General features: G+C 51.0%; 1 protein-coding gene and 1 long non-coding RNA gene across 2 annotated transcripts; both read left to right on the forward strand.

The window, feature by feature from the left end:
• Positions 1-4,403: 4,403 nt before the first annotated feature.
• On the forward strand, positions 4,404-6,489 carry LOC136517880 (uncharacterized). The gene is made up of 3 exons (XR_010774352.1): positions 4,404-4,911; positions 4,999-5,052; positions 5,177-6,489. It is a non-coding gene; the product is annotated as an uncharacterized lncRNA (long non-coding RNA).
• A 15,590-nt stretch (positions 6,490-22,079) lies between these two features.
• On the forward strand, positions 22,080-25,002 carry LOC136516373 (ACT domain-containing protein ACR9-like). Its single transcript, XM_066509756.1, has 6 exons — positions 22,080-22,584; positions 23,302-23,517; positions 23,632-23,737; positions 23,852-24,191; positions 24,285-24,584; positions 24,676-25,002. Exons 1-6 carry the CDS (start codon positions 22,347-22,349, stop codon positions 24,829-24,831), a joined length of 1,356 nt encoding a protein of 451 aa, XP_066365853.1. The 5' UTR covers positions 22,080-22,346; the 3' UTR covers positions 24,832-25,002.
• The last annotated feature ends 362 nt before the right edge of the window (positions 25,003-25,364 follow it).

The raw sequence follows: 25,364 nt of genomic DNA on the forward strand, positions 1-25,364 counted from the left end.
GGCCTCATCTCGAACAGCCGCCGCCGCCGAGCCATCAGCGGCAGCACCCTCCGGCGGTGGAAGGTGGACACGACCACTGTGATGGTGAGGCCATGGCTCCGCAGCCTCGCCAGCCCCTCCAGGAGCGGCTCCAGCTTGGGCTGGTCGACCTTCAAGACACCCCACTTCCATTTCTCTGGGCAACTCCCCACAATCCGCCCAGTATAAGGGGGAAGTCCTCCGTCATTGTTACGGAGGTAAAACCAACTCGTGTACCACCGACGGTTGGAGGACGCGAGTTGGGCCGGGATGTAGAGGTGCAGGCGGTCCTGACGCACTTGGAGAGTGCAGCCTCCGGCCCTCGATGCCTTCCTCTTACCCGACGTGCCCGTCGGCTTGGTAGTATGCCCCGCCCGGAACAGATGGAGCCACAAATCCCAATGGGGAGCGATCCCCAAATACCCCTCGCAGACGGCAACAAAGATAGCCGCCTGAGCGATGGAGTTGGGATTAAAATTGTGGAGCTCCACGCCGTAGTAGTGCGGGAGCGCCCGCATGAACCGGTCCGCCGGGACACCGAGGCCGCGCTCGTGGAAGGAGACAAAGCTCACGACATAGCCGTCGTGGGGCCTCGGCTCCAGCTCGCCATACGGAGCGATCCACTCTAGCCTACTAGGGTCTGTCACTGGGCGGAGGAGCCCGACGTCGACAAGCGACTAGAGCATCTCCTCGGTAACGTCCGACGGATCCCAAGGGTCTGCCTCAACAACAACGACGTTGCTAGCCATGGGTGCGATGGAGGAATCAGGCGCGGCAGTGAGTTTTTCTCTCTGCCTCCCACGCTCTTGCTTTTTTCTCGCTTTCTCCCTAGGTTCGCTCTTCTCTCCTCTTCTTCCCGGCACCAGCTGCTCTGGCGACGACTCGGCGGAGGTAGCAGGCAAGGTAAGACGAGAAGGGGCAAGATTCCTCGGGTATTTATGTAGGGAGGAGGCGAAATGAGCGGGCAATGAAATCGGGGAGGTTTTCCCCCGTCCGACGCGGTTAACCACGAGCCGATTTCGGCGGCCCACGCGCCCACGTCTCCCGCATTAAATGCGAGGACAGTTACGTCCCATCCATCACGTCGTGCCCGGCCACTACGGCAGTAGGCGTCGTTTCACCTCCCCATGAAACCGCCTCAAAAGGCGCGCCACCCGTGGCCGAGCCGATAGGGAAGATATTTCCCACGGCCTGTTCCTTTCATAGGAAGGAATCGGGCTCTGAGCCTATTACGATCCAGGGGTTCGAAGGCTGGGCCCCAAGGGGTTTCGACAGCCACCCCAGGATAACAGAGTCAGGGGCGACTGTTGGCGAGCCTATACGAGGCCGAGACCCAAGCGAGCGAAACGCTTAGGATGCCCAAAGTCGTGTCCGAGACCGGCAGGAAAGTATCCGAATGGGATCCCACCGTAGGGAGGCACCGAGCCACCGAGGCCCAACGAACGGCCTCGGCACCCACTAGAGAAATCCTCTGGTACTCTTGGAGTGTGTCTCTGGACCGCTAGCCGTCCCCTAACGAACGGGGTTCGGGCCTCCACTCGGACTACCCGATAACAGCTCACCGGAAGTGCCACCACTCGTGCCCATCGAGGGTAGCGAGGCACATTCCACCCCCTCCTTCCGAGCGAAAAGAAAGCGTGAGGGTCGCATAAAAAGTCAGGGGAACCCCTAACGGCCTTCTCGCCCTATGCAGAGGCTAGGGGGCTCCTCCTGCAAATCTGCCGAGACCCCACGACCCGGGCTCGCGCCCAAAGGGGCCTCGGCAAACAAACCCTCATGCACGAGGGGCGTATAAAAAGTCAGGAGAACTCCTGACGGCCCTCTCACGCAGAGGCTAGGGGCTCTTCCTGCAACCTTGCCAAGACCAGAATGGGCTTGGCAAACTAACCCTCCATCTGAATGAAAAGGACATGTGAAGATCAGATGAAAGGGCCAGAGCACGCAAGACAAAGACAAACAGTCCAAAACCGCGCTAGAAGTTTCGCTACAAACACAATAAAAGGGCACCAAGCCCATTATGGTCCAGGGGTTCGAAGGCTGGGCCTCCAAAAGGTTTCGACAGCTGCCCCAGGGCAACAGAGTCAGGGACGACATTGGGGCGAGCCTACGAATGGCCCAAGCCCGAGCGAACGGTCGCTCGGGGCGTCCTAAGTTGTGTCCGAGACCGGCGGGGAAGTATCCGAATGGGATCCCACCGTAGGAAGGCACCGAGCCACCGAGGCCCGCGAACGGCCTCGGCACCCACTAGAGAAACCCCCTGGTACTCTTGGAGTGCATCTCTGGACCACTAGCCATCCCCCAGCGAACGGGGCTCGGGCCTCCACTCGGACTACCCGCTAACAGCTCACCGGAAGTGTCCACGCTTGCGCCCATCGAGGGTAGCCTGGCACATTCCACCCCTCCTTCCGAGCGAAAGGAAGCGTGAGGATCATACCCAAAGTCAGGGGACCCCTGACGAACCTCTCGCTCCGCGCAGAGGCTAGAGGGCTTCTTCCTGCAGCCTCGCCGAGACCCTCGCAACCCGAACTTATGCTTGGGGGCTCAGCAAAGGCAATAAGAACTACTCGTTCAGACGCGAAAATGAAGAAAGCCCCTGGAGGTGTAACTCCACTCCTCCGGGGGCTTGGGGGCTACACCCGGCGGGTGCGCTCGCGCGCACCCACCGGAACCTCAAAAAACAAACCCTAATTCCTACGGGGCAGGTATAAACCAAGCCTCGGCAAACCCTCAAGGAGAGTGCACGCACTCCCCCTGAGGCTCGGGGGCTGCTGTCGGGTACCTTAGAATGGGGTACCCCAAGCAAAACATCAAATGGGTTGCCAAAGTCCCATCTAAAAATAATAAAAGCAAGAAGGTAAGTCGTGGGCCCCTCACCCGCCACGACCGAACCCACTGGGTTCTCCCCCTCCTCGCCTCGAGCCTCGAGCAGGAGGTCTCGGCACCCTGACGCAAGCTCTGCTTCGTGCGAGGCTCTCCAGGGAAGGCCTCGGCAGGGAATGCCGTCTCCGCCTCGCCCGAGACTCCCCACGGAAGGCCTTGGCAGGAGGCGTGTTCTCCGTATCGCGCGAGGCCTTTCGCGCAAGGCCTCGGCAAGGAGCCTGATCTCCATCTCGCGCGAGGCCTCATTCTCCGTGTCGCTCGAGGCCGGCTCGTCCGCGGTCCGTCGCCCCCCGCCTCGGCCGACCCTCCCGACAGCGTGTCATGTCTCATTAATGCTTCAACCACTCCCGCAATCTCAGCCGGACGGCGATTCAACGCCACAGAATGGCCGATGTGACCCGAGGTCGCATCAGCGCCATACCGGCCGGGACAGGGCACGACGGGGATTACCGGCCACTGTGTCCTACCACTGTGCCCACGATCAGCGCCATACCGGCTGGGACAGGGTACGACGGGGATTACCGGCCACTGTGTCCTAACGCTGTACCCATGATCGGCCGCCCGCCCAAGGCCTCGGCACTGTACACCAGGGCCTCGGCGATCTTGGGGTTCGTGCCTGCCAAGACCCCCCACCGCAGTGCAAGCCTCGGCACCGACCAAATCTCGGCCTCGCGTACAGTCCGTCCACAGTGGCTTGCACGCTCGCCGCCGCGTCCACTCCGAGGCATTCCCGGGGCTCCCACGACGCACAGGATCTGATGGGACGACCACACCGCCCCAGTACTCCAAGGATGGACCACTCCGACGACCACACCGCCACAGGAACAGGCCACAGGGTTCGGACATGCTGTCCCTGTCGGCATGACGCCGCATAGTAATACATGTACTGTCCTTGTCCTCCCTTCAACTATAAAAGGAGAAGACTTGGGCCACTTAGAGGGGGGGAAACATAGACACACAGACACACATACACGCACACATTCCAGCCGCTTGAGAGCAACGTCTCAGACGGCCCACGCGACACCCTGCCGAGACCTGGGACTAGTTCCCTCTCTCCCTTAGCTTGTAACCCCCTACTACGAGCACTTCGGTGCAAGGAATACAAGTTCGACCTTTCAGACTGGACGTAGGGCGCCGATTGCCTGAACCAGTATAAATCTTGTGTCTCTTTGCATCACCATCCGGAATCGGGAGCACGCAGAACAAATTCACTAATCGGTTGAGGACCCCCCGGTCCGAAACACCAACATTAGTTATTTTTTTATCTACATTTAATGCTCTATATATACGTCCAAAAATTGATATGACGAAGAAAGAGTGAAAAAACTTAGAATTTGGAGGTGATCTAAACGAGGCCTAAGACAATAGAATGGTGCAGCAACTGTTGGAGTCATCGCTCTACCTCTGTGCGGATCTGACGGGCCAGAACAACTGTACACCCTGACTCCGTGCGTCGGCAGGTGGGCCTCCTCCCGCACATGCAATCACCGTGCAATTGTGGGCGCCGCCGCGGCGTGCAGGCTCGGAGCCACGCGGGGCCCCAATCGCCGGCTGTCAGCACTGCGGTGCCCCCATCGCACGCAACGCGAGATGCGAATCCTCGCTTCCCTTTTAAACGCCGACACACCAGCTCCCAGATCCGATCGATTTCATCTCTGGCAGCAGCCCCAAGGAGCGGCGGCGGAGGCAACGTCCGCGGCCCAAGGCGGAGGCGGGGCGCGCTGGCCCAAGGAGTAGAGGCGGCGTGCGGCGTGCCTGGCCATGGCAGGACGCCATGACGGGATGCGCCCCCGCAAGGAGAGCGACGACGGGACATCTTGGTTTATGGTGCTTCCTCCACTCTAGCGCCTGCGACGGGATCACGATGAGGTCGACGTTTCTACTACGGCCCGGGTCGCCACGCTTCACTGGCCCCGTCATTCGCATGGGGGCATCTCTCACATGGATTCTATGATTTGAGTCGGGGTTCTTGAGCCCCTCGACGAGTCGGCCGCCGAGAAGTGCGCGTCTCAGGTAATCTATCCTTGTTGGATTCTCAATTACAAACTGAATGCCTTTTGTTCAGAATACATGATCCGTTTCACCGTTCTTTTGATTCAGAGTATGCAGATATCTGGTTGTTTGATTCCATAATAGTACCTGCTTATGCATTAGGTCTGTATAATCCTTTTCACTAATCATTGTCCTTGTGTGATTACTGTTGGAAATATGCGTTTATATCTACCAGATGTAAACTTGAGATAAAAAAACGTAAACCAAAGCTACTGCTATGTAACAGATGGGCTGCTCGGAGCCACGCTCGCGGATTGCGCCAGGGATTACACGCAGGCAATCAGGGGCCTGCGGCAGTCGCTTGACGAACACCACAGCGAGGAGACGCTCGAGAAGCTCAACAAGGCGGAGAGCGCGAGGAACGACCTAGAAGCGCAGGAGCGACTGCATCAGGCTGCTGACCACCACCGTGAGAGAAGTTTGCGTGTTGCTCGATTTTAGCATTGTTTAATATGCAAATGGGAAATTGGTAAGTCTAATTTCTTTGAAAAATTATTAACAATTACTTGGTTTTGTTTTGATTCTTGCAAAATTAGCATGCCTTCTTTGTATACTTTAATTTGATCTGTACTCCTTGACTCTCAAGGTGCTTAAAAACTGTGAACAGGCTATATGGGGACATTCACTTATATGTTTCATTTTATTCTTAACTATAGAAATATATAGTATTGCCTTTTGGTTGTTTTAATGTGTATGTACGAAATGATGCCGTAACGTTAGCCCAGGCAAACTACTATTTCATTGGTTTATGAGTTTATGTTTCTTTCATTAGTTGATTTATTTTTTAGTTTTATGATTTATTTTTTTTAGTTGCATTAGCACGGGCACGCCTGTGGGACAGACGAGTCGGACGAGGCACTGTGGGAGAGCTGTTGGGCGCAGGTGCCCCCCGTGCTGGCGAAGGTCGACGACCAGGAGGCACGGTGGGCGGGCCGCCGTGCCATGTGGCATGTGCCGGCGTCTACCGCTGCTGGAGGGACGCCTTGAAGGAGATCGTGGGCGTCCCAGAGGCGTCCGGGAAACTCACCTTCCCCATCTCTCTCAAGCAGGTTAATTTGGTTCCCCCCACGAAGGGCCCAAGGTGAGCGGCGCGGCGGAGTTCGCTCCGTTGCTCGTCGCCGCCCACGGCCCACCCACACGGCAACTCCGTCGTCGTCGGCACCAGGCCCGAGCTCCGTGTGTTCGATCTCAAGTTTGGATATTGGAAGACCATCTTCGCTTCTATGGCTGCTTCCTAATTAAACATGGACCTCTTATGTAGAAAGGGCTCGTGTTTGATTACACGATTGGTAGATTTTGGTGGAGGTGGTAGTCCGTTGTTGAACTGAATCTATCTTCTTATCGTTAGTTGAATTCTCTTATAAATTAGTTTCGTGTGGGGATGAATGGGGAATTTTCTTCAAGAGAACGATGAAATTCTTGCAAGTCTGTGTAAATTGTTACTAACTAATTGTCAGGTCCTAGGTGCTTAATCTTATATTTCATAATCCTGAATTCACATGTTCCAGTAAGAAATGGAGCGCCTTTCTTTGCATTTCACTTGGTGGAATGTGGAAATAAGTATCTACTCTGTTCCTCCAAGGCTGGTCATCCAGTTTCAGGCCGTTCTCATTCAGAAACTATAAGACCTATTTGCTTCAGTGTGGGTGGAGCTTTGTTTGCATCTACTGCTAAGGCGGTGGTGCAGCGACTACACATTCAGCGTGAGGTGCGTGTGGCACTGGTCAGGGCCAAAACAAATAAAAGAACAGGTATCCACGTTGTAATTGTCTAAACAACACATTATTACTGACTAATTTTCCTTACAACAGGAACTGAACTATATTTTCATTCTTTTTACTTATATAGTCTTTATGTGATATTGTAGTGTCATCCTGCGTCTTCATGCTTAAGACATTTGATTTAGGACAACCTCAAAACGCTAGTTATTCGAAGGCAAGAAGGAGTATGTCTTTTAGTTATTTGATTTGTTTGGTTATATGCTACTGTAGCGTTAGCACGGGCATTCCTCTCCTTTCTCCTCACCCTCACTTGAGCTGAGCTTGCGCACGACGCACGCGGACGCACATGTGCCCCCGCCGTCCCTCCGCAAAAGCACAGCGCAGCGCCACTGTCCCATTGCCGTCGCCGATGCCGATGGTTCCCTCCGTTTCTCCCGCTCCACGCCGCCTTGAAGGCGCGATCACATGGGAGAAGCCCTAACTCGAGCTCTGCACTCCAGCACAGGCCGTCACCCTCCTAGACTTGATCGCTAGATGCTGCCACCACGTGAGCCAACCCCATTCTCTTCCCTTCTTGCTGTGCAAAACCGAGTAACAAGATTCTAATATACAGGTATGTTAAGCCTCAGGTCCAATGGTTCCGAAACGAAGAAGACCCCCGACCGACCCCTTCAGGATCACCCGGGGGCTCGAGGGCTATGCCCATAGCGTACACGAGTTCCCAACAACTTAACAGGTCTGTCGGGTGTCCTCGGAAAACCCGAATCATCCATGAATCTTTTTTGAACAGGATCCCAATCACAGTCATTGCAGATTACAACAGTTTATTCAAATATATACATCAGAGTAAAAGATAGCGGAAGTCTTACGATAACATAGTTTACAAACCAGTTGTTTCAAACTTACAATACCATAAGTGTCATACAACCATAGTAGCGGGATAATATTACATTAACATTATTTATTTCACACAAACTAGTGCCTTGTCCAAAGGCCATTTATCATTCCTCATCGTCATTGACTTCAAACACAGACATGCAGCAGGGACCAAAATAAGCCTGCGCATGCGACTGACCTGCAACAAGGGTTAACAAACCCTGAGTACAAAAGTACTCAACAAGACTGACCTGACGAAAAAGGGGTCGAAGGACTTTAGAGATGCAGGTGTTGGGTCAAGGTAAGGATGTAGCAAGATTCAAAAGTTCTTTGCCAAAAGCCTACTATTCTTGATTCTATTTTCAAGTTTTACCCCTAAGTCTTCTTAGTTCATTATCTCAAACTAAGTGTTCGTATCCCATGTTCCAATCATTCTCATTCCATTCCTTTTCTCAAGTTTTAATAATTCACCAGTCCTGCATTGCTTCTGTAATGAATCGAGTCTCCATATCCACGGAGCACCGGCAATTCGAATTGATTCAAGTCCCAGCTGGGGATTCCTTATCACATGACATATGTAGAACTTAATCTTGCATATATCAACCTCACTACCAGATCCTCCTATACTAAGCCATCTCCACGCCACCTGAGAGCACATCACACCTAAAATCCGGCCACATTCCAGCCACGAGGGTACACGCTACTCCCGCCATCTCTCCACTCTCAGTGCGTGGGCATTCGTCTTAGTATCGGATTAGCTAAAGTAGGCTTACCGGGGTATGTGACCAGTACTACAAAGTGTCTCGTTCAGAAGATCCACAATGAGTGGCCTTTAAACGACATAGTCGGCAACATTACTCAACATTCAAGATAAGTCACCCGACTAGTCTCTAGTTCATTCTACCTTCTTTCTTTCTTTGGCCAGTATGCCATCTTTGAGTGTATCGAAACTTTTACCTTGAAAGCCTACCATAAAGCATACTAAGCATTCTACGCCTTTGTAAAAGAAATCATCTTCAAGGATGGTAAACAATTAACAAGGTAGGCAATGCATCAAGTAGGTGACATTTGACATATCAACTTAATGCAATAAGTAACATAGGTGATAAACTTTTCAAAGTAAACAAGGTAATGGTTTAATGCATAAATCGGGGCTTGCCTTCGTTGACGATCTCGGGTTTCGGATCAGTACCACAATTATCGAATCCTGTGACAACCGGGGATTCTTCCACAACTTGTTCAACTAGAATCGTTTCACTCTCGGATTCTACACGAAATAATAGCATATACTTCAACATGATGATAATGTACACATGATGCTTTCATGGTGCATGAAATATAATAACACCTTGAATACAACTTTCCTTCACGGTACAGTTGCAAGCCAATAAAACCAACTTGCAATTCTACCATCAAGTACCACACATGTGACTTGACCAAACTGATCTTGAAACCCTACTGGTCACAAAAAAATGACCAAAACAAGATCAAATACTAATCTAATACTTAGGGTTTGCTTTTATTCATTTTTGAATTAATTTAGAAATAAGCCCAAAAATGAACTTGTTCCAAATGACCTCAAAATTTTATGTAAGCTTCCCCATGACAAATTAGTGTACCAAAACAAATTTTATAATTTTTGAAATTATACAGTGGCCTACAAAAATCATGGAAATCACATTTATCAATTAATTGACTAAATTTTTGAACACTAAAAATTTATTCAAATTTCAAGTTTCATATTTTTAAACCATAACAGAACATGTACAGAAGCTACACACAAATTTTCAGAATTGTTGGAGCTATAATTATTTTCTTATAAATTTCCAAAGTTACTGCACTATTCAAAAATCAGAAATAACAAAATCTCACTATTCTCTCTCTCTCTCACTGATGGCCGGCCCCGCATGTCATCCCTAACCTCCGGCTTTGACCGCGGCAACGATGGCGCTGACCGGCGCTAACTCACCGACGGTGAGTCCAACGACGACGGCCAAAGTACCAAAACGTTCACAAGAACTAGGCGCATCGATCTGTGGCATTTCGGAGGTTGATTACGACACGGAACAAGGCTGACACTGGCCATGGCGGACGCGGTGGCTCGGCAGCGTTACGCCGGCGAAACAAGACCGGTAACGGTGAAACAAAGAGTTCAGGAAGCATCAGAGGCTCACCCTAAATGTGTTGAAGCAACGAGCGAGACTAGAGAAGCTATGGTGACGCGTTTCGACGGTGATAGTGATCACGGCAGAGCGGACCTCGTCGACGACGGCGTTTCGACGACTGCAGTGGGCAAAACAACCAAGCAAGAGTAGATTAAACACTACAGCATCGAGACAAAGCTGTAGAGACAACAAGCAAGGGCAACAGCTCACCGGATGATGCTGGCCACGGTGAATCGGAGTTTCGATCGAGGTCACCGGCCGCGAGGAAGAAGAGTCGCTACCGGCGGTTCCCGGTGAAATCAAGTGGTAACAACAGGTCGGTTGGAGGCGCAAGGAGCAGGCGAAACTGGGACACTACTTTTCCGGGGCTATCTTGCGCTGAGGAGGTGAGGGGAGCTCATCGGAGTTGAGGCGGTGGCATCGGGAAAATAGAGGGAAGGAAGAAAAGCAAACGACGACGTCTAGGCTTTATAGCGCGGCCAGGAGCGCGCGGGAACGACACGCAGCGTGCACCCCGTGCCAGCGCAAAGCCGAGGGCGGCCACAGGCGCGCCTAGAAGGCCGGAGAAAGGACGTCGGCGGTGGGGCAGTGGCGCCCTGTTGCCAACTTGATTTCTTTGAAATATTTACAGAATTGCCACTGCGTTTATTTTGCAAATTACTCACAATTTTTCTAAAGAAGTTGAAAATCTCCAAAAAAAAGAAAGTTGCTCAACTTTTCAAACTCTACAACTTTGCTTTAATGAACATTTTCAAATTCTACCTGAATTTTGAAATTTGAATTTGGGGTGCATTTGAGCATTTGAATCATTTCAAAATTACTCCAAATTTTATATGTAAACTTTAAAAACTTTGAATACCAAAGTTGATCCTTATTAAATAAGCTTCAACTTTGCTTTTTGTCACAACCCCAAATTCCAAATGGATTTTGAATTAGACAAAAGGGGCAAAAAGGACTTTTATGGTTTGAATTTGAATTAAAATTTGATTTGTATACATTTTTACTTAACATTGATTTTTGACCAGTAACATGGCCCATTAGGGTTATTTGAGTCAATTGACACATGGTCTCACATGATCATAAGAAATTTGACCCTTGTGGTCATGATCTTTATTTAGAGTTTGGAATCACATCACATAAAATAACAACATTATGAAATAAAGCTTATTTAGTGAATGCATTCAAAATTTCCTACTTTATGAATGCTTTTCAATGCATATGATGACATGTCAAGTTTTAGTGCTAGGTCAAAACACTAGAGGTGTTACACTTGGCCTCTATCCACTTGGTGAACTTGTCGACTGCTATGAGTAGGTGAGTGAAGCCGCCTGGGCCCTTTTTGAGGGGCCCCACCATGTCGAGGCCCCAGACCGCGAATGGCCAGGTGATGGGGATGGTTCGGAGCTCCTGTGCCAGCAAATGGGTTTGCTGAGCGTAGAACTAGCATCCTTCACACCTGTGAATGACCTCCTCTGCATCTCATAGCGCGGTGGGCTAGTAAAAACCTTGGCGAAAGGCTTTTCCGACCAGCGACCTTGGGGCCATGTGATGTCCGCAAATCCTAGCATAGACCTCAAGGAGGAGTTGCTTCCCCTAGTTGGTGAGGATGCACTTCATGAGCACTCCTGATAGACTCCATTTGTAGAGCTCGTCATTGAGCGCGATGAAGGTCTTGGCACGTCGAGCGATCCATCGGGCTTTAGTCCTTTCAGGTGGGAAAACCTCCTCGAGGAGGTAGGCGAGTAGCAGCGCTCGCCAGTTGGTTTGATCTAGTGCTAATACGATGATGTTTGTGGGTGATGTTGTCATGAAGGTACTAGGATCGGAGCCCCCGAGTGCTGGCTTGGCGTTGGGGTCGAAGCCCTTGGGTGCTGGCTTGGCATCAGGGTCGGAGCCCCCGAGCGTCGACTGGGGGTCGGGGTGTGTCTGGATCAAACCTTTTAGGATGTGAGCGGATGGCTCATGGACTTCATTGATGAAGACCCTGCTTGGGGATGGATCCCTCCTGGCAGCCAATTTCACAAGAAAATTGGCGACATCGTTGTCCCTTCGAGGGATGCGATGTAGCTCGATCCCTTGGAATTTGTCCTCGAGCTTGTGCACCTCTTGATAGTATGCTGCAATGAGGGGGCTTTTGCAGGAGGACTCCTTCATGACCTAATCAACAAATAGCTCTGAGTCACCATGAACGTAGAGTCACGTAGCATCGAGTTCGATGGCGATGCATAGTCCATTGATGAGGGCCTCATACTCTGCGGCGTTGTTTGAGGCTAAAAAGTGGAGAAGGATGGTGTAGTGGAGCCTACTCCCGTCCGGGGAGATCAGAACCACTCTAGCCCTCGAGCCGGGAGCTATTACGAACCCATCGAAGTACATTATCTAGTACTCATGGGTGACGTCCGAGGTCGATAGTTGTACCTCTGTCCATTTGGCAACAAAATCCATGAGAGCCTAAGATTTAATGGCGGTACGAGGGATGTACCTCATGTCATGGCCCATGAGTTCGAGTGCCCACTTAGAGATTCATCCCATGGCGTCGTGGTTGCGGATGATGTCCCCGAGTGGGTATGAAGTGACGACCGTGACTTCGTGGTTAGTGAAGTAGTGTAGGAGCTTCCGGGTCGCCATTAGCATGGCGTATAGGAGTTTCTGCACCTAGGGGTACCAGACCTTAGGGTCGGCGAGTACTTCACCGATGAAGTATATGGGCCGTTGGACCTTAAGTTGGTGTCCTAGCTCCTCCCTTTCGACGACCAGCGCGACGCTTACCACATGGTTGCTGGCTGTGATGTAGAGGAGAAGGGGTTCTCCTCGTTCGGGAGCGATGAGGATCAGGGATGACATCAGGGATGCTTTGAGGCTCTCCAGGGCCTGCTGGGCTTCCTCAATCTAGACAAAAGTGTCCGTCTTTTTGAGGAGCTTGTAGAGTGGCATCCCCCGTTTGCCGAGCTAGGAGATGAATCGACTTAGGGTAGCCAAACAGCTGGTGAGCCTTTGCACGCCCTTGATGTTGCGTATGGCACCCATGTTGGAGATGGCCATGATTTTTTCGAGGTTGGCCTCGATGCCGCGCTCAGACATAATGTATCCTAGCAGCTTCCCCTTTGAAACCCCGAAAACACATTTTTTAGGATTTAGCCTGATGTTGAACCTTCAGAGGTTCATGAACGTTGCGGCCAAGTTTGCGATCAGGTCACAGGCTTGAGCTATTTTGACCACTATGTCATCAACATAGATGACGATCGTTGGTCTTGGCCGCTCGGTTTGGTCAGGCTGATCGAGTGGGTTGATTTGGTCAGCGAAGCATTGCTGCATGCACCTTTGGTAGGTGGCACCAGTGTTCTTCAAGACAAATGGCATGGTTACGTAGCAGTACAAACCATACGGGGTGATGAACGAGGTTGCGAGCTGATCAGACTCTTTCATCGTGATCTAGTGATAGCCTGAGTAGGCATCCAGAAAGGAGAGGATCTCGCAACCCGAGGTGGAGTCGACTATCTGGTCTATGCGTGGCAAAGGAAAGTGATCCTTCGGACACGCTTTGTTGAGGCCAGTATAGTCAACGCACATTCTCTACTTCCTGATCTTTTTTTAACAAGAACAGGATTGGCAAGCCAGTCGGAGTGGAATACCTCTCTGATGAATCTGGCTGCTAGGAGTTTGGTGATCTCTTCGCCTATGGCCCCGCGCCTCTTGTCGTCGAAGCGATGCAGGCACTGCTTGGTAGGCTTCAAGCCCGGGATGAGGCACATTGCGTGCTCGGTGACCCCCCATGGTATGCCCGGCATGTTAGAAGGTTGCCATGCGAAGACATCGTGGTTGTCATGCAGGAAGTCGACGAGCTCACATTCCTATTTGGCCGGGAGCTGGATCCCGATCTGAACCGTCTTGGTTGGGTCGGTGGGGTCGATTCCCACCACCTTGGTTTCCTCGAGCGATCAAAAGGCCATAAAGGAGGTTGGTTTGTTGCAGTCTAGGACTGCTAGGATCGATGATTCCCTAACCCGTGGGAGCTCGAATGAGTTGACGACCATAGTGGTGAGCTTGTAGTGCTCGTGGTCGCACGTGAAGGCATGTGAGAAGGCGCTGTCACGGTGATGACGCCGTTCAGTCCCGGCATCTTTAGCTTGAGATAGGTGTAGTTGGGGATTGCCATGAATTTGGCGTAGCATAACCGCCCCAAGATGGCGTGGTAGGATCCTGGAAAGTCCACCACTTCGAAGGTGAGAACCTCCGAGCGGAAGTTGTCTCGACTACTGAACGTGATGGACAGGTCAATCTGCCCGAGTGGGTATGCCTGTGCTCCTGAGATCACTCCATGGAAGGGAGAGCCCGCCAGGCGGAGCTCCGATCAGGGGATGCACATGGCGTCGAGGGTGTCGATGTAGAGGATGTTGAGGCCGCTGCCTGCATCCATCAGCACCTTGGTGAGGCGCTTCTTGCGGATGATGGGATCAATGATGAGCGGGTAGCGTCCTAGTCTCATGACATGGGAGGGATGGTCCCTCTGATCGAAGGTGATCGGAGATTCCAACCAGTTGAGGAAGGAGGGAACGGCTGTCTCGGCGGCGCTTGCCTCTCTATAGCGTACCTTGTGCTGGCGCTTGGACCAGATGATGTTGGATCCGTCAAAGATCATGATGCATTCATCGGTGTCAAGGAAACTGTCTCCATCCTTGCCTGTCGTGCCCCCTTTCTTGGACGTCGCCTCTTTGCCATCCTCTTCTTTTGGCCCGCCGACCTGTTGTAGGAAATATTTGAGGAGCTCGCAGTCCTTTTAGAGGTGTTTGATGGGGTAGGCGTGGTTGGTGCATGGGCTATCCATGAGTTTGTTGAAGTGGTTAGGCAGGTCCTGTTGGGGCTGCATGCCTGTGCGGTCAGTTGCAGCAACCAACGCGGTGTTATCTGGTCGACACCAGTCCTTTTTGTTCTTCTTGCCCCTCTGTGTGGAGGGGCCCTTGTCTTAGTCCATGCGCTTGGCTTTGCCTTTGTCCTGGCCTCCATTGAAGACCACTCTGACTGCTTCCTCGCTGGAGGCGTGGTTAGTGGCGACGTCGAGCAAGTCGCGGGTGGTACGGGGCTTCAGGCATCCAAGCTTGTGGATTAGGGACTCGCGGGTCATCCCGAAGAGGAATGCGCTGATGACGTCCATGTCAACAACATCAGGGAGGAAGTTGCATCTTTGGGAGAACCTGCGGATGTAGTCCCACAGGGATTCGCTGGGCTCCTACTGGCAACTCTTGAGGTCCTAGGAGTTCTCAGGGCGGACATGCGTCCCCTAAAAATTCTCAACGAAGACCCTCTTGAGGTTCGCCCAGTCGCGGATGCTGTCATATGGGAGGAATTCAATCCATACCTGAACATGTTCCCCCACACAGATGGGGAGATACTGAATGATGAAATAGTCATCATCCACCCCTCCCGCTCGGTAGGCGAGCCAAAAATCTTTGAGCCAAATACTAGGGTTTGTCTCCTCGGTGTACTTGGTGATGTTGGTGGGCGGTCGAAAGTGCTATGGGAACAGCACTCTCCGGATACGCTGATCAAAGGCCCGCAGCCCCGGACCCTTAGGGCTGGGACTCTGGTCGTCCGGTCGATGACCATGCCTAGGGCACGTTTCACCGCTCCCCTCGATGGTTCGATCGGGATCCGTGTCGCCTGCTCTTGCCACCGCTCGGTGGACATCATCATCATGCCGGGCCCAATGCCAGTTGCTGACGATGCTGCAAGCATCCTGGTGTGGACCGGGCCGCTCATGTACCGATGGTCGGTGTGGAGCAGGCGCCAGGTCGGATCGTGGCGCGACTGTCGCCCCCCAAGCCACGCCTAGCGGCTGTAGCAATGAGCAGATGGAGCGATCCGTCCGGTGCGTCCTTATTCCCCTAGTGACGAGAGAGGGCATGTGTCGGAGTCGCGATGCGGAGCTTTCCGCCTATTCAACAGCGGCGGCTTCTACTAGAACCCAGAGGTTTCGGTAGACTACCCGCTCCTAGGGGTCGACGGGCTCGGGAACGCCGCTCAGAAGCATTGCCGCAGCAGTGATGTTCTGGCCAGCTCGAGCGAATTGTGGGAGATCATTCCCATCATTCATGATGTCGTGTTGGACCTGACAGGCGCGACCCCAGGCGCTACCCACCGGGCCATGCGCATGGGGCGCAACATGCTATATCAAATGCGCTGGCGCAGGCGGCCGCTGGTTCTGCCGCCGTTGTTGTAATTCCTCGGCGTGCGCTTGCGCAGACGTGAGGGCCCCTACACGTGGGTCTGGAGAGGTGTGAGTCTGTGTAGAATTGTAGATTCCACAACAACCGATGGCTGTCCTGGAGCATCCACCATAGCGCACTCCTAGGACGAACGGTGGCGAGGTACCACATCGCCGATGCTGGAGCCATCGCTCTCACCCTCATCATCCAGGAGTTCGTGCAGAGTGGCAGGAGCATAGCTCGCCATTCCCATGAGTTTGGATGTGAGGGGGGATGGCGCTAGCATCCTTCGAAGCCCCCGAGCGTATGCATCCATGGGGGATGCAAGGCTGTAGGGGAACCGAATGTACGGTGTTCGTGGCGCGGACAATACAGTCCCTCTGGATGATCAACAGGAGATAGTAGGTAAAGGGTAAATAACAGTACGCATATTACTTACAGCGGGGTTTGAGCGGAGAGTTTGCTCAGAATGAAGCGCAGATGCCGCGTCATTGAAGTCGTGCGTCCCAGAGTCGATGGAGGGCGCCCCTCTGACGAGTGCCTCCTCACGGAGGTGTAGTACGCCGAGCCAGTTGGTGATGAAGTCTAGGCTTTCGAAGAGGAAGGCCTGGGATGGCTCAAAGATGGGTGGAACCCACATCCCAACAGGTGGGAGCGCAGAAAACTCCAGTGAGCCGAAGCGAATCGAATCGCCAGAGCCCGCCACGGCGAGGGTGGTAGAAAAGTGGGCCATCCGATGAACAAAAAAGTGTTGAACGTACAACGTCTTCACCACGGATGGTGCCAACTGTCGGTGCAGAAAGTGACTAACAAGTAAATATTTGTAGTTTTGTCGTACGTTGTGATCGGAGGTGGCCTAGCACTCAATGACACACAGTTTATACTGGTTCAGGCAATGTGCCCTACGTCCAGTTTGAGTCAGTCGATGACTTTATTTCTGAGCCCAGGTGCTCGAAGTCTGCAGTGGGGTTACAAACGAGAAGGAGAAAGATGGGGTGCATGAGAGGTCCGGTCGGCTCCGGTCGGAAGGGCCGAGAGCGACAGGAGCTCCTCTATGAGCTAAGTATTCAAGCGTGTGCTTGAGGTCTGAACCTGACGGTTCTATGGTTGTGAGCTAGTGAACTTGATCAATCTGGATTAACTTGTATGAACTTGAATCAACTGAGTCTCTTGGGAGAGAGCGCATCGCCTTTTATAGGTGAAGGGGATGACCTTACAAGTGAGAGGGAGAGAGTACGTATGCTTCTAAGCCTTGTTGCCCACGCGGGTGGGTACAGGATGATGGTAGGCGCCCACAACACTATTGGATGTCAGATGCACGTGGGAGGTTACGTCATCTTTGTTCGGGTATGGCAGATGTCGGTACCTGCAAATACTATTGATGCCTAGAGGTATGTGAGGAGTTTCACCATGTTCGCTCGGTACGGTAAATCCCAGCGCCCACAACACCGTTGATGCCTAGAGGCATGTGGGGGGCCTTATCGTATGGGAGTTTAATAGGTGCCCACAATACTGTAGAGGAAAATAACGGCGCCTACAACACTGTTTTGTGTCAGGGTGGTTGCAGAGTACTATTTCTGCAGGTGTACAGGGTATGGTCCCTAGTATCGTGGTTTTGACTTTGAGCGCCTTGCCTTACTTTCTCCGTTCGTTCCCTGGTCCTTTCCGGGCGGGCGTCCCCGGTCGGTTGGTCCCAGTCGGCTCTGGTTGCGCCAGTCGGAGAAGAGCGGTGAGCAGGGCTTCTGCGTACCCTGATCGGAGATGCGGGATCGGAGTCGGATGTAGTGCTTGGGCCACGCCTTTCGGTCAGAGAGGCTGTCCAGAATCGGCTAGAGTCGGAGCGAGCGCTCCGGTCGGTGAGGTGGGCCGGAGGCGGAAAACGGGTGTCACTCCTCCTCGGACAGACCTTCCGGTCGGTGATTGGATCGCCCTCCTGGCCTATTTGTTCAGATACTTGGGCCGATCTATGAGTTGCTCGTTGTCTGCTTGGGCCGACCCTTTTGTTAGAAAGCCGATCTACAAGGGACCCCGGGTTTATCACTACCGGGAATGGGAGCTTTGGCGTGTGCCTAGGGCACACGGCAAAGCCACGAATACACTCGGCAAAGGGTTTACCGAGTGTAACACTCGATAAAGGGCACTCGGCAAAAATTTCATCGGCAAACTAACTTTGCCGAGTGTTTTTCGTCGGACACTCGACGAAGACTTTGCCGAGTGCCCCAAAAACACTCGGCAAACATTTTTTGAAAAAAATAAAAAAAGCATCAGCCGCTCCGGCGCTGGCCCGCCACCGCCGCTCGTTGGATCCACCAACGCCCTGGATCCACCACCGGGGGGGCGCTGGCACCTTGGATCCACCGCCGACGAGCGCCACCGCCCTAGATCCGCCGCCGGAGGAAGGAGGCACCGCTCTGGATCCACCACCGGGAGCTCTGGATCCGCCACCGGGAGCTCTAGATCCACCACCGGGAGTAAGGAGCCACAGCCCTGGATGCACTACCTGGAGCTCTAGATCCACCGCTGGAGGGCGGCGCTGTGGGGAGGGAGGGGAGTGAGAGAGAGCTGAGGTAGGATCCGGGCTCTGGGCCATCGGGGCGCTAGTCCTCTGGGCCGCTAGGGAGGCCGCCGAGGATCCTCCTTGCCAGGTCACCCGCCGGGGCTCCTCGTCGCGGGGCCAGGGCTCCTCACCAGGGCACTCTCCGCTAGGGCACCTCCTCACCGAGGCCAGGCCTCCTCCTTGCCAAGGTGCCCACCGCCGCTGTGGGGGCAGAGAGGGCGAGCGTCGCTGCTGTGGGGAGGGAGTGGAGGCTACGCGCCGCTCGGTGTGGGAGAGGAAGTGAGCGCGCTCGATCCGGGCAGGAGAGGGAGGAGGGGGGGGCATGCCAGATCCGGGCCGGAGAGGAAGCAGGGGAGGGCGCCGGAGGAGGAGGAGGAAGAGGGAGCAGGGGAGGGCACCGGAGGAGGAGGGAGAGGGGCGTGTGGGGTGACGGAGGGCGCGGTGTGCGGGGTGACCGAGGGGGCGGTGTGCGGCTTTTATTTCTAGGAAAAAAAATTGCCGAGTGTTGTAGATCTAGCACTCGGCAAAGGGTTTTTATTTTTTTTTCTTCTCCTTTTTTTTAGAAAAAAAATTATATTTCTTTACCGAGTGGTGCAGATCTAGCATTCGGCAAAGATTTTTTTTCTTCTCCTTCTTTTGCAGAAAAAATATTTTATATTTCTTTGCCGAGTGTCGTAGATCTAGCACTCGGCAAAGAAATTTTTTAATTTTTTTTTCTTCTTCTTTTCCAGAAATAATATTTTATTTCTTTGCCGAGTGTTTTTTTTACACTCGGCAAACCTGCTCTTTGCCAAGTGTTTTTTTGTTTACACTCGGCAAACCCCCTATTTTACCGAGTGTTTTTTTTTCGAGTGTTTTTAGCGCAGCACTCGACAAATCACTTATTCGTCGAGTGTTCGAGGAAATACACTCGGTAAACACAAAAACACTCAACAAAGAGCAGAATTTTTTTATTCCGGTAGTGTATGAACCCGACACAACCCCTTCAGTTTCGTGACAAACCTCGTGAAGGATGAACCGGCAGAAGCAGACTGCGTACGCATGCATGTTCCTTGTCGCCAAGATTAGTTGCGTATGTATATGCTATGTAGGGATCGGAAGCATCTGAAATCTGAAAAAACATGGTGAAAAGGCTAGAAATATTTAATTGATATATACACTGGTGCATCATAAATGATGATGAATCCGATCCTTGAGTCAGTTTGACTGCAATTTTGTTGGAACTGAACATGGGTAGGGTGTGCATGCATCATCGTGCGTGCATGCATGCCACCGTACCAGATCTCTCCAGCACATACCACGTACTACATACGTATGCATGCATAGGATCGATGGATGCGTTGGATGTCTCGGTCAGTTTAATCCGTCTGAATTCTGATCCATCTGTGCCTCTCTGTTTCGATCGGTAATATATAGTGCGGCTAGGCTATAGCACGTGGTGGATTCTGGATTGCACACTCCATTGGACCGTTGAAAGAAAAGAAACTTGTATTGATCGGCTGATGATGCAGACAAAGAAAACACATGCATGCATCACGCGCTTACAACGTAGTACTACCTCCTCTGTCCTATAGAGAATATCATTTTTACTTTTGAGAAGTTAAATAACTTTAACTTTCACTAAATATACAAAAATATTAATATCTATAATACATAATTTAGTATCACTAGATAAATCAACTAATATATTTTTTATAATAAACTTATTTAGAGATATAAATGTTGCAAATCTAGTTAAATTTAATAAAATTTGATCGACCAGCACAAAAAATAGCAACACCTTTTTTAGGATAGAACGAGTAGTTCATCGCAAAAGGGGGAAAAAGAATACCTAAATAGGCAATAGAAAATAAAGGTACGTGGAGCCGTCGACCGATATTTATTTTGTCATATATCTATCCTCCAGGACATAAATACACCTATATCATGTCGATCAGGAATATAATGGAAAATGCGTAGTACGAAAGAACATGCATGTATGTATGGGATTAGGAATTTGGGATGGATGGAACATCAGGTAAGGCTTGTTTAGATGCATGTGTATCCACCTCAATCCATATATGTTGGAGTGAATTGAAATAAAATTTATATGGATTAAGATGAATACATGAATAAAACTGTTGGATTTGACAACGTTTCATAAATGAACATGTGTCCATGCATCAACTTAGTTAGCTAACGGATCCGTATATATAGATCAGGACATAATAAATGGCCGGTCGAGTTATAAGGTACACGCGTACATATCGATCAGGGAATGAAATTGTTGAAGTCTCTCGAGCTAGCCGGTAAAGGCACCACATCATAAAGCTATTTGGTTAGAGATGGGCAGCTAGTGTTGAGCTTCCAGGTGATGGTGATCTATATGGTGATGTGATCGCTATCTACCTGCCCAAGCCCAAGCAAACGTGTGGCTCTCGGGACGGTAGCCACAACACCACGTAGCTGCCGGCCAAGCCAAACACCTATTTTTTTTTCAAATATATAAAAGATTTACGTATCATTATAATTAAAAAAAAAAGTTTAACCATACAAACGACACGTTTACGAAGCCACACCCATTTGATGCGCAACGTTCCCCACCCAATTTATTTTCTTTTTCTGTTGCTACTACCCGCAAAAATTTGCAGAGACCTTCTCTTGTTTTCTTCTTTTTCCAGGAAAATAGATTGAGTGAATAGTGCACTCATAGACGCGCGTGTGTGTGATTCTCTGTGTAGTATTCAGTTCCTCAAGAGGAATTGAGGAAAGATCTAGTAACAAACATATTGTTTTATTTATCTTTGCACACATATATATATAGTCCATAAAAGATAGGATAATTCATGGCGCGTACATAATTACTTATTAGATCTAGTTTATATCCATTAGCTGCTAATAGCTAGCTAGCTAATAGCTCATATATAGCTACTATTAGTTGCTATTAGCTGTTTTGGTGCAACTAGTAAAATTGTTTTTAGTTTACCTACATCCGTTCTAAATTATAAGATGTTCTATTTTTTTTCTAGATTCATTGCTTTTACCATGTATCTAGACAGGTGCATATCAAAAACTAGGTATTTAGAAAACCAAATTAATGTCTTATAATTCTAGGCTCATATTTCCTATTGTTTACGGTACGTGTATATTCTTGTGCTCAACAGATGATAGTCATACACTATGGTAAATTTCGTTTAGGTCTATAATTTTTAGAAAAATTAATTCTTCACGTTTAAGTCTCTAAAAAATTTGACAAAATGTCAGCCCAAGTTTCATGAGTTTGATAATTTCAAAAGTGGACGAAAAACTTTTAACATCGAAATTGAAAACCCCGGACAGAAGAGGGTTGACCTAGGTGTTTCATAGGAGAGGAAAGAAGAGTTGGATTCCCTCCCTCCTCTAGAACCACAAACCCGCGTGGCCGCAGCTGTCTCTAGTACACGTAGCCGTTACGGTGCCCACGGGCAGGCAATGACAGGTGGGCCCTCGCGCGCGGCGCACGCAACGCGGCCACCCGGGGCTGGCCGACCCAGCGCTGACTCAGCCCCCGCACCGCAGATATGAAGCCGGCCGCCGCCCGCCGCTGCGGCGCCCTCGCCATCACCATCCATCGTGCTCGAGTTTTACCCCACCCTGCAGAAAAATCCAGTATTTAAGCGCCGCGGCGCGGAACACTCGTCGAGGTTATATAATTTTCTTGTTGAGAGGAGGAGGAGAGGACAGAGGACCACCACCTGACCGGACCGGACACGGACGGGACCCGCGAAGAGAGGGAGGTGTGTGTGTGTGTGTGTGTGTGTGTGAGAGAGAGAGAGAGAGAGAGAGAGAGAGAGAGAGAGAGGGAGGGAGGGACAGAGGCGGAGGATCCGGAATCTCGCCGGCGTCCGGCGTGGTGATGCCGGTGGGGGAGGTGGCGGCGCGCCCAGGAGGAGGAGCGGCAGGGGGGATGGTGCTGGGCGGCGGGATGGGTATGGCGGCGGCCGCCGTGGGAGGGGACGACGCCGTCGTCATGCAGCTGGCCGCCGCCGAGGGCGAGGAGACCGTCATCACCGTCAACTGCCCCGACCAGGCCGGCCTCGGCTGCGACCTCTGCCGCACCATCCTTGAGTTCGGCCTCCGCATCGCCCGCGGCGGTACGTCCCGTTCCCGTTCCCCCTGGCTTCTTCCTCCCTCTCTGCGATGAAATTCAGTTCAATCAATCGAGCCACGCGGCCATCTCTGCACGAAAATCGATTCCTTGTCTCGCCTGCGATTCAGAGTCCGGGTAGCTGGAGTGCTGGACTACAATTTCGATTTCGTTTTCACCTTCCGTTTGATTGATTCTGACTGCTTGTTGTGGAGTTGCGTCGACAAAGATTTTATTTTTTTTCTTCCATTTTTCTCCTCCTTTCCAGATTTCTGTTTCAGTGATTTGATTTGGGTGTACAGCTCACCGGCGACATCTTTTTTATGTTTCATCGTTATCCGTCTGCTCTTTTTTAGTTTCTAGAACGGAAACCTTCCATTTCCCATCCCTTTCTTTATACTGCCAAGTTGCCACCAATCTCGCTACAGTTCATGTCCTCTCCTTAATGGCTCGTTCGGATTAACCCATATTCAGTTTATTCAAAGCGGAACAGTATTTTTCTCTCTGAAAATTCGGTGCCCTGTGTTTTTAGTCAGTTTCAGCCATTACTGCTATCTATGTTGACCGTGCCGTACATGCCGACAATTTGCAGCTCTTCACTTGTGATAATAGTACATGCTTGTCCTTCGGTCCTTGTTGCAGTTCAGAATTCTGCGAACCTGCCTGCAACTCTTTTGTTGCTGTCGTCTAAAATTCTATTCCTTTTTGTGTGTGATTCTAGCAGACGTGTCTACGGACGGCCACTGGTGCTTCGTGGTGTTCTGGGTGGTGCCCCGCTCCTCGTCCATCAAAATCCGGTGGGCGAGCCTCAAGAACCGGCTCATGTCCATGTGCCCTTCCTCCTACTCCATCCCGTTCTACCCGGACATCAGCCAGCCAGGCCCCTCGCAGTTCTACCTCCTCAAGCTCTTGTCGCCGGACCGCAAAGGATTGCTGCATGGTAACTATGACCACCTATCTATCTGTCTCTTCATGCCTCAAGTGTTAAAAGGCTTTTAATGTCAGCTCTGTGAATGAAATTGGAATAGTACTGACTGTCCCGTGTCATCTGCAGATGTGACGCACATACTATCAGACTTAGAACTTATAATCCACAGAGTGAAGGTGTCGACCACACCAGACGGAAGAGTTGTGGACCTCTTCTTTATCACCGACGGCATGTAAGGGCGCAACCGAATTGTTGCCTGAGGCATTAGCTTCAGTTTTATGGCACTGCTTATCGCAGCATCACACAGTAATTCAGAAATATGACTGATCATGTTTTCTCTCTGAAGGGAACTGCTGCACAAAAAGGAAAGGCAAGAGGAGACTTGCTCGACGCTAATTGCTACCTTGGGTCCTTCCATAAGCTGCGAGGTTCTATCAGCAGAAGGGTTCCAGCAGGGATTCTCTTCTCTTCCACCGAAAATTGCTGAGGAACTGTTCAGGGTGGAACTAGCTGACAGCGAGATCTGCTCGAGTTCACTTAGCGCAGAGTTGAAGAAGGTTCAGACCGCCACTATCAACTTTGACAATTCCCTGAGCCCTGCACACACGCTAGTTCAAATTATCTGCGCTGATCAGAAGGGGCTCATTTATGACATATTGAGGACGATGAAGGACTGCAACATTCAGGTATTTGGAGCTCTATGCATGAATGTACTTGTATAAAGTTCAAATGCCTTGTGCATATTATCTTATACTACGTTTTTTGGTACTCTGTTTCAGATATTTTACGGGCGGTTCAGATCAGACAAGAAAGGGTCAGTCAGTAAAGGTTGCCGAGAGGTTGATCTTTTCGTTAAACAAGTAGATGGCAAAAAGGTTGTTGATCCTGAGAAACAGGATGCTCTGCGGTCACGCCTGAGATCTGAGATGCTCCATCCTCTTAGGGTTTTGATTGTCAGTCGTGGACCTGACACAGAACTCCTTGTTGCCAACCCGGTTGAGCTCTCTGGGAAGGGACGGCCACGCGTATTCTATGATGCCACTCTTGCTTTGAAAGCACTCGAGATCTGCATCTTCTCTGTAAGAATTCTCGGATCTAACTGAACCTAGAAGATAGCAAGCCAGTTCGTTCGTTGTGAGTTAGTATTTACTTTTTTTTTTGTCATGTCAGGCTGAAATTGGGAGACAAGCAGCATCCGAGCGTCAATGGGAGGTCTACAGATTCCTCCTGGATGACAGCAAAGAGTTCCCCTTGGCAAACAGCCTCGCTAACAGGAACCGTGTTGTCGATAGGGTAAGGAAGACACTGATGGGATGTTACAACTAAGACTCGGTGTCTATCTGTCTGCCAAGAATCCAAAGCTTGAAGGCAACTGATACTGTCAGCTCCATCCAATGTACCCTGTAAATTATGTACCCCCAAATTATGGCCACTCCAGAATTCGAAATACAGTGGGCAATCTCAATGATTATCTTGCTGGCCAAACTGGTTTGTCTAGATTCTGCTGTCACTTCCCACAGTTGCCTGCTCCGTCAAGGTAAATAAATCGTAGGATTTCAGTGATAGGATCATAGTACCTCTAAAACATAGATTAGGGGATAATCTAGACTTGGATGAGAGACGTGTTTCTGTACCTCGCCCTAGCACAGTTAGGTCCATAGCACCGCAGCAACGTGGACGCCGGTGTCGTTGCAGTGTAGGCGCGGTGCTGGCGATGCAGAGGCGACGATGAAGTCGGTGGCGGCTTTCCGTCGCTGGCAGCACGTTCTCTTTTGATCGGATTAGGATTTTCTCTTTAGGTGGGTCACGACGGCTCAAGTCAACCTAGTAGATAGAGCCTCTGCCCCCACATACGACGG

Source organism: Miscanthus floridulus, chromosome 17 (genome assembly GCF_019320115.1).
Source record: "Miscanthus floridulus cultivar M001 chromosome 17, ASM1932011v1, whole genome shotgun sequence".
Classification (NCBI taxonomy): domain Eukaryota; kingdom Viridiplantae; phylum Streptophyta; class Magnoliopsida; order Poales; family Poaceae; genus Miscanthus; species Miscanthus floridulus.